The sequence below is a fragment of the Myzus persicae genome, unplaced genomic scaffold (genome assembly GCF_001856785.1).
Source record: "Myzus persicae strain clone G006 unplaced genomic scaffold, MPER_G0061.0, whole genome shotgun sequence".
Classification (NCBI taxonomy): domain Eukaryota; kingdom Metazoa; phylum Arthropoda; class Insecta; order Hemiptera; family Aphididae; genus Myzus; species Myzus persicae.
In genome coordinates, this window is record NW_019103915.1 from 146,970 (window position 1) to 161,163 (window position 14,194).

Here is a 14,194-nt window from a genome sequence, read left to right on the forward strand (position 1 = left end):
TTATAGCTAAAGATTTATTAACTTATTCTAACATGAATCAACTGCATCTGCATGACAATTGTATTTGTGTTTATGTTTATGTTTCCAAAGAATTATTTTTGTTATGTAAAATGTATTGATAATTGTCGATGGTGATTATTTGACATCTTATTATTTTTTTATAGTTAACATTATGTTGTTTTAGGCTAGCGAAATGTTATTGTCTTTGCACCGCATCATGTCTATTGTATATACGCAAACATTGATGCTGAGAACAATGAAAGTCACGGAGAGCTAAATTATTATTATACTATAAACTGGAATGTTCTTGTTTGTCACTCCCATATTAAGGTTTTGTCTTGTTTTTTTTTTTTTTTTTTTATACCTTTTATTATATTATTTTATTACATATGATATACCTACTTTAATACAGAGTGATCTATTTCACTTAAAGCTACCTACATTCATTTTCTCAGTCAATTTGTTTACTTATGATTTTTCAACCAAAATTATTAACCTACCAATTATTTTTTAATTTTTGTATGGCGGTAATACATTTAGATTATTGATATAGTAAATTTATCAAAAGAATTATGTTCTTTACTACGTAAACTATATTTTATTCTACTCAAAGGCTTAAAATGTAATATTTTTTTTGTACATATGGAATGACTCTTTATATAAGACATATTATCTTATTCTGATACATGAATCGCTAAAACAGAAAATTAATACAATTTTATTAGTATTGACATATTACCAACAACCTTAGTAACTAAGGTTAAATTATCTGAGAAAATGAGAGTATAGGTTCTATAGTTATGTTATGCATAAATCTTTTTTTAATACTGATAATAGCTTAGTTAATGCTTTGAATTGCTTTGAAATGCATTAGTTCAGCAATAATTCTTAAAACAAATACATTTTCTAGTACATTCACAACTATTTTATCATATTTGTCTGTTTAAGGCTGGACAAATTTGTTATGCAGTACTATGTGTGTTTTCATATATTGCTGCTGGGCACAAACGGACAATTAGTCAAACGTATAAAGACAAAACTCAACGGAAATTGTCAACATATTCAGCAGAATCAAGTGAAAACAAATGTTAATGTCTCAATATTATAAATGTCAGACAATTATTACAGGTGTTCAATATACCTAATTAAATATGTAAAGAAAGAAATATGGTATTTAGTATTATGTAGAACGTCCTTTTTGTTTATTATCATATAGTTTTCATGTTCAAGAGCCATTCGTGTTTGAATGGCTAAATAACTTTCGTAACACCATTTTTTTAATTAGATTTATTCAGATTATTCATAACTTAACTGCAGAATATCTTTTTATTTAAAATATATTAATAGAATAAAAACTATTATAATAATAATCGTTATTATTATAATAAATATTACATTATTATTTATTATTATAAGCATTATAATATTAAGGAAAGAAAAAATCTACCTAATAACAGATTAGTTATATTTTTCTTAAACTTATGCCACTGTTATATTTCTTGCAAATACTTAACAAGTTTGAGCAACAATGTTATGAATATAAATATTGATAATTGTAGGTACATACATATGTTTAGGGCATTATAATAATGTATAGTTGTATCAAATTTTGTTTTAAAATTATCTTTGTTAAAGTGTTGTACATTTAGGTACAACATATGTTTAATGTGGTTTTAATTTTATCAAATAAAATACAAATGCATTGTTTACTACAATTAATGTTTAATTATTATTGTTGGTACCTATTAATTGCTATAGTTTATATTTAAGATAATGAACAAAATATTTAATTTCATATCAAAACCATGGATTCATACAGTTTAATTAAAACTGGAATTCCCATCAACCTTTTGTCTTTAATATTAAAAAATATGAACACTGATTGTTTTTAGATACCTTCTATTTAGTTATTAAACTTATACAACAATAATTATACAACTTGAATTGTTTCTAAGATTTTTGAGTGGTATTATGAGTTATGACCAATCTCTAAATTATAACCAAGACTAGTGAACGGTATTACATTCCATCTAGGAAAATACCCTGGCTATTTCTAGCTGCCAAAAAACTTTCAAACATTGTGTGACATTAATTGTAAAGACTGGCTGAAAACCATCAAACGAGATTCCTAGATAGATCATAAGTATATCATTACTTATACTTATAATTCGGTGTATCCAGTTGTCCACTATTGGGCAAAATGTTTTCCAAATGTGACTTAGATTTAATGGCTATACTCGTATTGGACAGTAGTTAAATAGCTATGTAGTACAGTTAGGTAATATTTTAAATTATTATACAAAAATATGTAATCCTTAACAAATTAAATTGATTTATAAAGTTTTATTTTGGTAAATTAAATACCAAAGATTGTGGATTAAAAACTCTATTTGGACATAAGAGAGCAATATTAGTCTTATACGTCTCTATTTAATGATAGAAAATTGAAAAACAATTTCAAGTTTTCGAACTAAAAATTAAGTATGAAAACTATAAATCTTACACAATAGCCACATTTTGAACGTTCAATTTGATTTAATTTATAAAACAAAAGTAAAGTACTGTCTAGTACAATTATATTTATAAACTGTCTATACAATGTAATTACGATATAAAATATAAACATTTCCATTTATAAATTATAATAGATGTGATAACATTTTCAATTAAGCACTATAAAATGTTGAAACAAATGTTGTTGTTCTTTAAACTTATTAGTAATAGTGAACTTGTACTCAATTTAATACCCTAACCATAAAATATATGGAAGTTTAACATTTCAATACAAAGTCCATAATATTGTTTTGAATAATGTTTTATAATCAATATTAATTACATAGTTAACTCAAAACCTATCCCATTATTTACTAAATGTTACCACTTAAATAATATAATAAAAGGCAAAGACTACATCTCACATAAAATAACAAACAGTCATTGTTAATATATTCATGTACAATTTGGCAACAGTAGGTTTTCAATTCACCTAATATACATGTGATTGCATTAGCCGCGTACTCAGTACAAATAAATATAATAACAAATTTAATTACATTAGAAATAAAAACCAAAATAATATCAACAAACACTTCAATATTTTTATATCGGTTGCTTATCGTCGACAATGAGATTAACAATGATTAACACTACAATTAAATTAATGTTATTATTTTGTTTTCGTTTTTGATGGATATATAAAACTAGTAAATGTAGATGGATATTTAAATTGTTGATACAAGCCACTTGAATTGTTGCTACCATTTTTACTATTTGTACCTGTAATTTTAAAAGATGCACCAGATTTTGCAGTTGATGTAGTAGTAGTTATATAAAATAAGTAAACTCGTAAATGATCACATATTTCTTTGCAAACAAATATAGAGTATATCGCTAGATCAATAACGGTCCATGCCTGCAATTATAAATTTCAATTTAACAGAAATATTTAACAGAAAAAAATAGGATATTTCAAATTATTACCATGCAAACACACAGCACATAGTATTCTGGCAATATAGAATCAAAATATTGATTTAAAAATAACATGGCTGGGCCAATAAGCGTGGAATCAACATACTCAATTGGACTTTTAGTCATATGAGCAATCTAATAACAGAAAATAAGACAATATTAAATTGTATAATAAAAATAAAAATTTAATACTGAATAAAGCTTATTTACCACAAGTTTATTTGTTATTTTAGCAGTAACTAAACCAAATGCCATAATGTAAAGTACAGGATGAGTTTCATAAATATTTTCAGTACTCTTGCAAGCAATGATAAACCCAGGCACAACCACTAACAGAAGAGGAATAGCAGGAGACAAAACACTGGTACCCTAAAATAAATAAATAATGAGAATTTATTTTAGTTGTAACTGGTTATTTAACTTACGGCTACTGAAGATCCATTTTTGCCAATACCACCAGTAAGTATAATAGATACATTTGATTTGGCTAAAACCATTGATATAGCTAATGTCGTAAGCAATAATATAAACTTCAGCTTGACATTAAAAAAAGGCATCTAAAAATAAAAAACAAAAAGTTCATAGTTTATTATTTAATAAAAAAAAAAATAACATTACTATAAAACACAAACGGTTTATAACATTTACGCATGTCTAATCTAAAAAAATGATTAACAAAAACTATTACAACAAAATAATGTCTTGTAAGATAAATATATAATTATTTTTAGTAATATTATAATATAGTACTTATTGGCAACAGAGCAAGCATATTTTATACATTATAATATATAATTAATAAGGTGCTGATTTTTTATTTATTTATTGAATGCAAATTTCTTAATTATAATTAAAAATGAGCTTCTTTCATTACACCCTAAATAAAAATAAACATATTTATTTTTACCTATTTACGTTTATATTGATGATAATCATTATACCATGGGAAATATGTTTAATCATACATAAATTGTTATAAATAAGTAAACAATTCACCATTTGTTAATTGTTATACAATCAATTAATCTAGTGACTAGTTGCCAGTTGGTCTCGTTTGATTGTTTATTTTGCTGTTCAACAATTTTTTTTTATAATTAAAAATGTTTAAATGAACATAAAAATACTATAAATAATATTTCATAAAAATACTATAAATAATATTTCATAAAAATACGCCCTAATAATTAATAAATAACCAGTTTAGTAGGTAAATATTAGAAATACAGTTTAACACAGTTGGACCATAGCCACAATACATTAGAAGATTTATTTATATTCAAAATCTACAATCCATTTTAAATTTACAAATTTATATTGGGCAATAGAGGAAAAACAAATAGTGAACTGATATTAATTTTCTTCAACATTATACTGTTCACATAACTCCACTCTGTCTCTTACTTTTAGGTTTTATATCTATGTAATCATTAATTTGTATTATTATTTTATTCCTTGTATTAATTGTACTACTTACATTGAATTATTTAAAAATGTGTTAATTGTCAAATATTATTAGACTATTATTGTTATCGTTATATACATTGTAAATTTGGACATGGTCCATTTAAATATTAATAAATAAATAAATATCTTCATAATGTGTTTGTGTATGGCATCCCTTGAACTCTCGGTAATTGTGGCAATGATTAATACACATATAATTATACTATTCTTTAAACATTTATACAATGATCGTGTTAATTTTCTGATTTACTTAAATATAGATGTTAGAAAACATTTTTTTTCCATATAATGCACAATCTTGCTTAATAAATTATCTACCTACTATCAAAGAATTTGGTACTTACTTCAATATCCCAAATACCGGTACCAAAAACAGCAGACATTAAATGAAGAAATATAATAGATAGTTGTGTTTCTGTGACATCAAATTTGCCAAAACGTAATGTACCTATGTCATAGGAAATAAACAGGAACAAATTATAAATACAATACTTAATTAGAATATCATTACTTTTTTGAAAAATTTTAACATACCAGAAACATAAGTCTGCCAATGAGCAAAATAAAATAAGGCAACTGCAAAAAAACTTTGCAAAAACATCCATGTTGGGTATTCTCCAAGTTTTACTGACACACAGGCTGATAATGTAATGAACACTGAAATACAAATTATTAATTCTGATCTAAAATAACACTTAAATTAATTTTACCAGTAGAAACAGAATCACAACCATGATCAAATAATTCTCCTAAAGGTGAAGAAGAACCAGTTCTTCGAGCTTGCTTCCCATCAATGGCATCTAAGCTCTGATAAACAAATAAACCAAACCCACACAAAAAACTTGCCCATCTAGGAATCTGAAAATGTTATTACAGAAGTTCAAAATTAAGACTTGAGTAAATATACAATTAAATCATAACAATATTTTAATTTCACAAAAAAATTCAAATTTTAACATTTCAAATCAAATGTTACATTCAGATTCAAAACTCATACAGAACTAGAACCTAATATTAAATCCTACACATGTGACCTAAACTCACTTCAACCACCCAAATATTTTCGAACAGAAATATTGATGTAATGAATCATGTTTTCTATACTCACTTAGTAATTAGCATATAATATACAACATATTATTATTCCATAAAGGATGTATTTAAAAAAAAAATTTTCATCAAATTAAATTTTAATTTTAAAAACAACTCTACTAATATGTAGCTTACGTAACATTATTTTTGATGAATCTTTATTGACGGCCAGAAATGCATAGTACTCTTGGTAGAACATATTTAATAATAATCTTATAGTGTAGCAAACTATTTGTTTACTGTAAAAATACATTTAGGTAAATATAACATAAGGTTTTTATAAACAATCATGGAGATTAAGAATTTAAGTTATACCACTTACATAACTGCAATGAATAAAATAACGACCATAACATATAATTGTATGAAAATAAATTGTATAACAGAGAAAAAATAATGGAAATAAAATAAATATTTGTTTGGTCTAGTTTAACTATAGTAATAACCTATTATAATATATACTTAAATTGTAATAATTCTAATTCAACAAATAATAAAATATAACATAATGAGTTTTATAATTTTATAAAAAAAAATTTTTTTGTAATTCGTTTAATACGTTGAATATGTGAACAACACATACATATATATTTAAGTATATATAATAAAGTAGAATATTATATGCCAAATTTGATAATACTATAGTAATGTGATTAAATTCTTTGTAATTCCGTTAATTAATGGTGATAAGCAATAAATCAAAGAGTAAACAATCAAAAAACTAAAAATATAAAACCAATATCTTCGTAAGTTTCACATTTATATGGCACACATAAATAATCACATAAAAAAAATTAAGAAATCGTTCATTCAAAACTTTATAGACTTATTAAAATAGTTTACATAGTTTGAAATGTTTTTATATTTGAAGACCAGTGTTGGGAAGGAATGCGTCCTTTTTATAGGAACGAAGCTCGTCCTATTTAAAATATAGGAACGAGGAACGGGAAAGAGTTCCTATTTTTAAGGAACGGGAAAGAGTTCCTATTTTTAAGGAACTTGAAAGAAAATTTCAGTTCTTCAAATAATGAAAAAAATAGTTATTTTAACACGTTGAGTGCCACAGTCTTTAATACAATTTATGAAGTGCATATTATAGTGTGTTTCCGCGCCAAAACTGAGCCGCGACGCCGTCGGTTGACTACGTGTCGACACCGGTTCCGCGCGCCATGGACCAATAAACGAAATACGTTCTCGATATTGATGTGTTTTACAAATAATCTGTATAACCAAATAATAATAATTTTGTCGTAGACAAATATGAATCAAATAAATTTTCATTTAAGATTCATTGTTTGAAAAATTAGTTCTTCTCAAACAAAACAAAATGTCAGTATAAAAATATTTTTTCATCTTTATTATAAAAAAAAATAATATATATATAATATTCTGATGTACATTTGTATAGACTATATCGAACACTTGTCCGACATATATTTTACCCCTTCTCCTTCAAATACATTACCTCCCCTTTTATAAAAAAAAATAATATATAAATATTTTGACTTTAAAGTAAATTGATGAATTGTTTTTTTCATTCTTCATTCCCATTTTTTAGAATAGGAAATAAATTGAATTTAAAAAAAAACAGATTGTTGTATTATACTATTATCTCTATGTCCTATACTACTATGGGCTATAACCTATAGCATGTCTCTATGTGTGGTGTATCGTGTATAGTATGCACTGTAATACTGTATACTATAGTAATATACATGTATAATATGCAATAATGCAATAATGCAATATTTTTATTTATATAGACAATGTTCATACTTCACATTATATATTTATATTTTATATTGGTTATTAAATAATAAAGAATTCTGAGTGAAGGAGTGCATTTTTAGTCGAAATAATAAACTTTTTACTGGGGAAAGTTTCAAATCTACGCTATACAACTTTTGAATTATAACAAATAAACCTAAGATAAATCATTTTTGTTAAAAATCGGTGATCCTTAAAAAGGAGTGAGTTAACCAATTTGAGTGGTGGTCAATGGTGTTTTTTGAGAAAAATTTTAAAGTCAGAAATAATCGGTTAACTCTCTCGGTCCGATTATTTCTGACTTAAAAACTGCGCAAAAAACACATTTGGCCACCACTTAAATCGTAAAAAATATGTAAAGAAACGGGAAAGCGTTCTTTTTCGCGAAAGGAAAGTGGAACGGAAACGAGTTCCTTTTTTACAGTAGGAACGAGGAACAGGAACGAGTTACTTTTTTACAGTAGGAACGCGGAACGAGTTCCTTTTTAAAAGGAACTTTCCCAACACTGTTGAAGACTTAAAAACTATAATGAGCTAGGTGCCAAAAAATGAAAAATTGAGTCAATCCCAGAAAATTGTGACAAGTCCAATAACATGTAAGACTGGCTTTGATTATTACTAATAAGAAAAAAAATATCTGTTAGAGAGTGTGTGTGGTATATTCAGCTGTTGCAAAAATAAAGAAATAGTGAATAACTCAAGATCAACTTTTTGGCACATAGTCTGTTATTGATTTCGGTCTTCATTTTTATATTTGATTTTAAACAAAAGTCGTGTAGGTCAAAATGTTCAGTTTGAAAAATTGAACCAAACTTAAATGTTTGGTTCAAATGCAAAAGTCAAAAATAGTTTTAAAAAACAAACTGAATCAAACTTAATGAAAAGTTTGAAATTCTATAATCATTCCTAACTCCAAAATAGTTTTAATTTCAAGAAAAAATACTAACTCCTAAAGAAATTTGAACAATGTTGTAAAAAAGATATTTTTACAGTATTTGTTTTGTCTATTGTCCATTTTATAGACAAAAAAAACACCCATATTTTGTACTTGTTAATTACTTTTAAAGTACAGTCATGCAGAGTTGAATGTTCATTCTAGTTGCATTATTGTTATTTTTAATTTTAAGAAAAATAAAACTAAAAGCATATTATTCTCCGAACAGAGATTATATCTTGTGTAATTGAATTGTTTATACTTTAGGGACTAACTGACAAACAAATAATTATTTAGGCTTTAAATTGCTAAAAAAAATTACAGTGATACGAGTGAGGTTTGATTTCGAATGAAATATTCAGTGCAACATGTGATTAAAAAGTTTGGTTTGAGGCCATATTTTTAAGTTCTACCCATCACTACAAAAAATACATTGTTATGAAGAAAAAGTAGTTTGTAACAACTAGAAGTGCAATTTGTACAATTGATAGCAATTTGATTTATTTTATCGATTTTTAACACTAAATATATGACATTATTTATGAAAATTTATTAGATATTATTCAATTTATTTATTTGTCCTCATTCAAACATTTCAAAATTAATTATTGGTATTAATTATTGAGGTATCTTATAACTTATTAAAATATAAGAAATACTGAAAACCAAATAATTTACATTAATTTACTATTTAAAGTTTTTAAAAATTATACGGCCATTATCTTAGAAAAAGTAAAAATCATTTTACAGAGTTGCGAGACAGTTGTAATTAATCAGGCTGTCTATAATCTTATATACTAGAATTGGTAATCTTGCAGATATCAAACTCCTAAATTAACAAAAATGCCAGATTATTAAAGTTTCATATAAAATCACATTTTCTGCAAAACCTAAATACCTGCAGCATTTTAATCCACATTTATCAAGTAATACAACACAATAACTAATTTATACATAATAGACACATCAACATTAACTGAATAAAAATATAATATCCAAACGGTTCATTCAGACTTAAATCAGTTACTTTTAACAGTTATATGGTCATTATAACAAAAAAATAGATGCATTACTGGACGTATCAGATTACTGCCCGCCCGAAATAACGAGTGTTCTGTAAATAAGAACAATACTAACAATATATAACTATACAAGTATAAAATAAATATTAATTGAAAAATCAAACAACAAATATGAATATTATTTCAAATTTAATAACCAAAATAAATGTATTTAATTTAAATTTCAGTATTTTTATGAAATTTTGTAATTGAAAATTACTAGTTAATGAACAGTATGATCTTTCTTAAGTTCCAGAACTCCAAAAAAATTGTTTTCATATTATTACTACTAAATAATAAGATTTATTTATACACAAGCAGGTATGTATAGAACCTAAAATTAGCAACATTCTTAAAGTAATAAAGTTTTTGTAAGTAATAAAGAAATATATAAACATCATGTTTACATCACAATAATATTATCATATTTATCCCTACTAACACTTTCCTTAGAAATGAAAAAAGTATAAAGAACAAGTTAAAATTTAAAAAAAATGTTGGTTTGCTTAAATGTAAAATAAAAGCTTGTGATTAAGAGGATTTCAGTTTAAGTGAAAATATTTAATCTATGTAGAGCATTAGTCTGAGAGAAAACAAACATTAAGCTGATATCATTTTAATGATTTTGGAAATTTTCGATATTCTTCTGGCATGATGTTGAGTTGAAAGGTCCAAATATTTTAATCAATTATTTTTAATGGTAAATACACAGTAAAACAGTAAATGGAATTATTGTTGGTACCTAGGCATATTTCATAAACACATGGATATAATTTTTATAAACTAAATAATTATTTTCAAGGGTTCTCTACACGTTTTTCTATTTTGATTTTAAAAGTGAAATTTAAGAAAAGATTTAAAATGTTGAATTTTTATTTGAAACAAATATTCATATAATCATGTAAGTTTCAAGTATTTAAGGTAGGATGCAGGTATATTTACAACTCAGCAGAAAGTAATATAAATAGTAGTAAGTCTACAACAAACAGTGATTCACTACTCAGTATAATTATAAAACAGAACAAAAGTAGCATGTTTTTCAAATAATTACTCACATATAAGGTTTTCGTTATTTTTTAAATAATGTTCAGTGAATAGGTATTACAAAAATAAAATACCATATCTACTGCACTTAAATATTATCATTTATATCATTTAAAATTGAATTGCTCATTTATAAAGCATAATAAACTGTTCTACATTTCATCTCCAAAAATACCTTACTTAGTGGAAAGAATATTTTATAATTTTTATTTAATAAATACTAGGTAGTTGGTTTTAAAATATATACATTTTTATTCATTGTACTGATTGAAATTGTACCCATTTGAAAAAATCCATCTACTAAATTCAACTAAATACATTTCTTATGTACAAAGATCATATAGACATATTAAGCAACAAACAATACAACATGTGATATTTTGATCCTTATAACAGTGAACATTTAATATTTTAAAAAGTACTTGTTGCAAAATTTAAAATATATCAAATTCTTACATACTGAAACCATTACGAAAAGTTCATAACTAAAGCTTAGATTTCAAGGTATTTGCAATTTTTTTTTCCAAGTGCATACTAATGAAACAATGATTTTTTTCTCATAACCACTTTTTGATGGTCAACTTGTTTTTAATACAATATAATAGATTATAAACCATATATTACATATTATATAATATTATAAAAAATACTTTTTTTTAAATTGTCTTTAAATGTTTAGGTTATAAATGCATTATTTGATTATTTAAGAACATTAAAATCCAAGCCATAGTAATAATGATATCATTAAAAAACATGAGAGGAAAACAATAAGGGTAATATAAAATGCTAGAGACTTAGAGATGCATTTACCTTAAATTGTCAGATAAGTTAATACTTTTAAAAATTATGAATCATTTCTGTTAAAAGAACAATATTGTGTATGATTAATTAAATATGATACATATATTTTTTTTAAATTATTTGTCTATGTTAATTTCAATTAAATCAAACGGAAATGTCCACTTACTTCTGAATTAGCATCCGGACTATAACGTATAATCACCAGTGTAGTGACAACATTTACGATCAGTCCAATAAGTGTAATTAAATTTGGTGCCATCCATATGGGTGTTTTTAATACAAGCCAATTCCAAAAAGGTTGCAGATACACATCGGTAAGACTTCGGCTTTCACATTTATATGTATGTTCACCAAGTTTCTTGAGTTGAACTGGTAAGAGTATTTTATTTTTTGTAAAACAAAACATTTTGGTAAAGATGCTTGAGTACCGACACTGCATCAATGACTAAGTAAAGATAGATGAGTAATGTTTATAAATTTTGGTGTCGCTACTGCATCGTGAAGATATGTCTAGAACAAAAATTTAGTCTCAGTACTCGTGTAACAAACAAATTTACAAAATCGAGGGAATGAAAACTGACTTCGGCATTGTTAATATTATGTAATAGTTGTATGATTGTCGTTAACAAAAGAAAAAAACAAAAAGGAATTACAAAAAAATTCATAGGTACTTACATCATATTATGTGTGGTCAACAGCGGGCCATTTTTATTCTTAGAAAAAGTATAACCATTGCATTTATCGCGACCTATCGAAACGTTTAAACTTTAACCTCTAACCGAAACACGATCGAGCTCGAGTAAAAAACGAAATAATAATACGTTTTAACACTATTGTGAAATATTACATGAAAACGATCAGAAGCCAGTACACTCGTTATCGATAAATGACGATAATGCTCGCCGGATATCAATCGGACCATATTCGTTGGACTAGTGATAAGGCCACCACCGTACCAAACGTCTCGCCAACAGCGTGCTTACGTCATTCCATGAACATTATAGTATCGTGGCACGACGACGGCGGCGGCAGCTGCAGCTGCTGCCTGAAGGCTGTGTTACGATTTCGGCATGACAAATCGCAATCGATTAGTTTCAACAATCGACAAACTGTCGGCATGGTTTTGGTACAAAAAAAAAGAACTATTGACTATTGAGTACGATTTTTTAATAAATAATTGTACTATTTTACAAATATCATACAATATTATTTGTATATAATACGACTAATCATCGTGATGTTTAACAAAAATATAAACCATATTAATATCATTACTTCTGTAAAAATTATTCGACTTCAATGTAATGATATTTTTAACTGATATTGATATATAACATTACAGCCATATAGGTTACCTACATATTTTTTATGAATACATTACAAATTCCCCAACTGAATTCGAAATCGAATAATAATAAATAATAATCTGTCTCACTGATATTATCATTGATTAAAATTTTCAAGCATAAATCATAGTAGGTAGGTTATTAGCTCTTTTTATACATTTTTTGTATACCTATATTATACCTACAGGCTACAAGCGGTTACAACCTACCTACATGTATGACTATAATATGTTTGAATGCTTTGAATCTGAAAGCGTTTGAAAAAATTGTTTTTGGTATAATTTATTAACTTGCAAAATGAAAAAAAAAGGCGGGTAAGTGGATGACGCTCTGCTGTACTCTGCATAATATTTTACAAGTGGGTCATTGTTGTGTATGGTATTAAATTTGAATTCAGTGATATATAATATCATTGTATACAAAAATGATTCTGAGCGGAGACAGTTTGTCAGCCTAGAATATTTTATATTATATTTAAATTGTTATTGTTACTTCTGTAGCCAGAAGGTTCAATTAATATTATTTGCATAGTATCATATTTGTATAGGTATAATAATATACATTAGAAATTTGAAGTACCCGCGAATAATATTTTTAAATTACAACAAAATTACCATTCTTATTTCAAATACCTAATTTCATTAAAAAATTTTATCGATATCAATAGAAAATATTTTTAAAAAAATAAACATTTCTATAAATAGCTTTAAAATAAGTCTAAATATGTTTTAAATGTTATAGAACAAAGGAAAATAAATGCAAATGTAAACATTCGGTGAACGTTTCATGTTCCTATGGTTATTTTTTTTGCTACACGAAAAATGAAAATTCATTTTCTTGAAGACGGGTTTTGCATGAAAATTCTCGTTTGAGATTCTGGGCGGAGCGATTGACTTAACAATGATATGTGTTTTTTATATTTTTATTTTTGTGTTTGTCATTACATTTTGGGTCAGTATAAAGTACTTTGATTTTCTTCAACAGAAATTTTTCTGGTATGAAAATAGTTGGTGCATTCAGAATTTGAAGTTCGAAATAGTTTTCAAATGCGACATGAAAAACAAATAAAACATTAAGGAAAAACAGGAATTTTTACGCTAAACCAGTTTTCTAAAAAATTCATTTTAGTTTTTAGTGTAACTCTAAAAAATTACTATAGATACATGAAATGTTCACTGAATTGTTGTGTTATTATTTTCTATACACCATGAAAT

At 25.6% G+C, this 14,194-nt stretch overlaps 2 protein-coding genes across 8 annotated transcripts in view; one reads left to right on the forward strand and one right to left on the reverse strand.

Moving 5' to 3' along the window:
• Positions 1–1,592, forward strand: part of LOC111036280 (MAP kinase-activating death domain protein) — a 33,430-nt gene extending 31,838 nt beyond the window's left edge. For 4 of the 7 annotated variants that reach the window (XM_022318270.1, XM_022318272.1, XM_022318269.1 and 1 more), the window contains one exon: positions 949–1,592. In XM_022318270.1, coding sequence (XP_022173962.1) covers positions 949–1,092 — 144 coding nt within the window. In that variant the 3' untranslated portion in view covers positions 1,093–1,592. Of the gene's footprint in view, positions 1–184; positions 331–948 lie in introns of all 7 variants that reach the window. The other 3 variants (XM_022318266.1, XM_022318267.1, XR_002604753.1) reach the window with 2 other exon arrangements.
• A 1,207-nt stretch (positions 1,593–2,799) lies between these two features.
• LOC111036281 (cholinephosphotransferase 1) lies at positions 2,800–12,548 on the reverse strand. The gene is made up of 9 exons (XM_022318274.1): positions 12,310–12,548; positions 11,801–12,144; positions 5,646–5,793; positions 5,470–5,592; positions 5,280–5,383; positions 3,897–4,028; positions 3,682–3,840; positions 3,481–3,606; positions 2,800–3,412 (listed from the first exon to the last, which is right to left on the reverse strand). The coding sequence occupies exons 2-9, from the start codon at positions 12,071–12,073 to the stop codon at positions 3,167–3,169; spliced, it is 1,311 nt and encodes a 436-aa protein (XP_022173966.1). The 5' UTR covers positions 12,074–12,144; positions 12,310–12,548; the 3' UTR covers positions 2,800–3,166.
• Positions 12,549–14,194: the final 1,646 nt, after the last annotated feature.

Bases quoted from the DNA above. Each gene is read 5' to 3' on its own strand.
- LOC111036281 (XM_022318274.1), bottom strand. From the start codon at position 12,073: ATGCAGTGTCGGTACTCAAGCATCTTTACCAAAATGTTTTGTTTTACA. The intron at 3,841-3,896 runs GTAAGTTAAATA...TATTTATTTTAG, and splicing joins AAAATGGATCTTCAGTAGCC to GGTACCAGTGTTTTGTCTCC. The intron at 3,607-3,681 runs GTAAATAAGCTT...TTCTGTTATTAG, and splicing joins AAATAACAAATAAACTTGTG to ATTGCTCATATGACTAAAAG.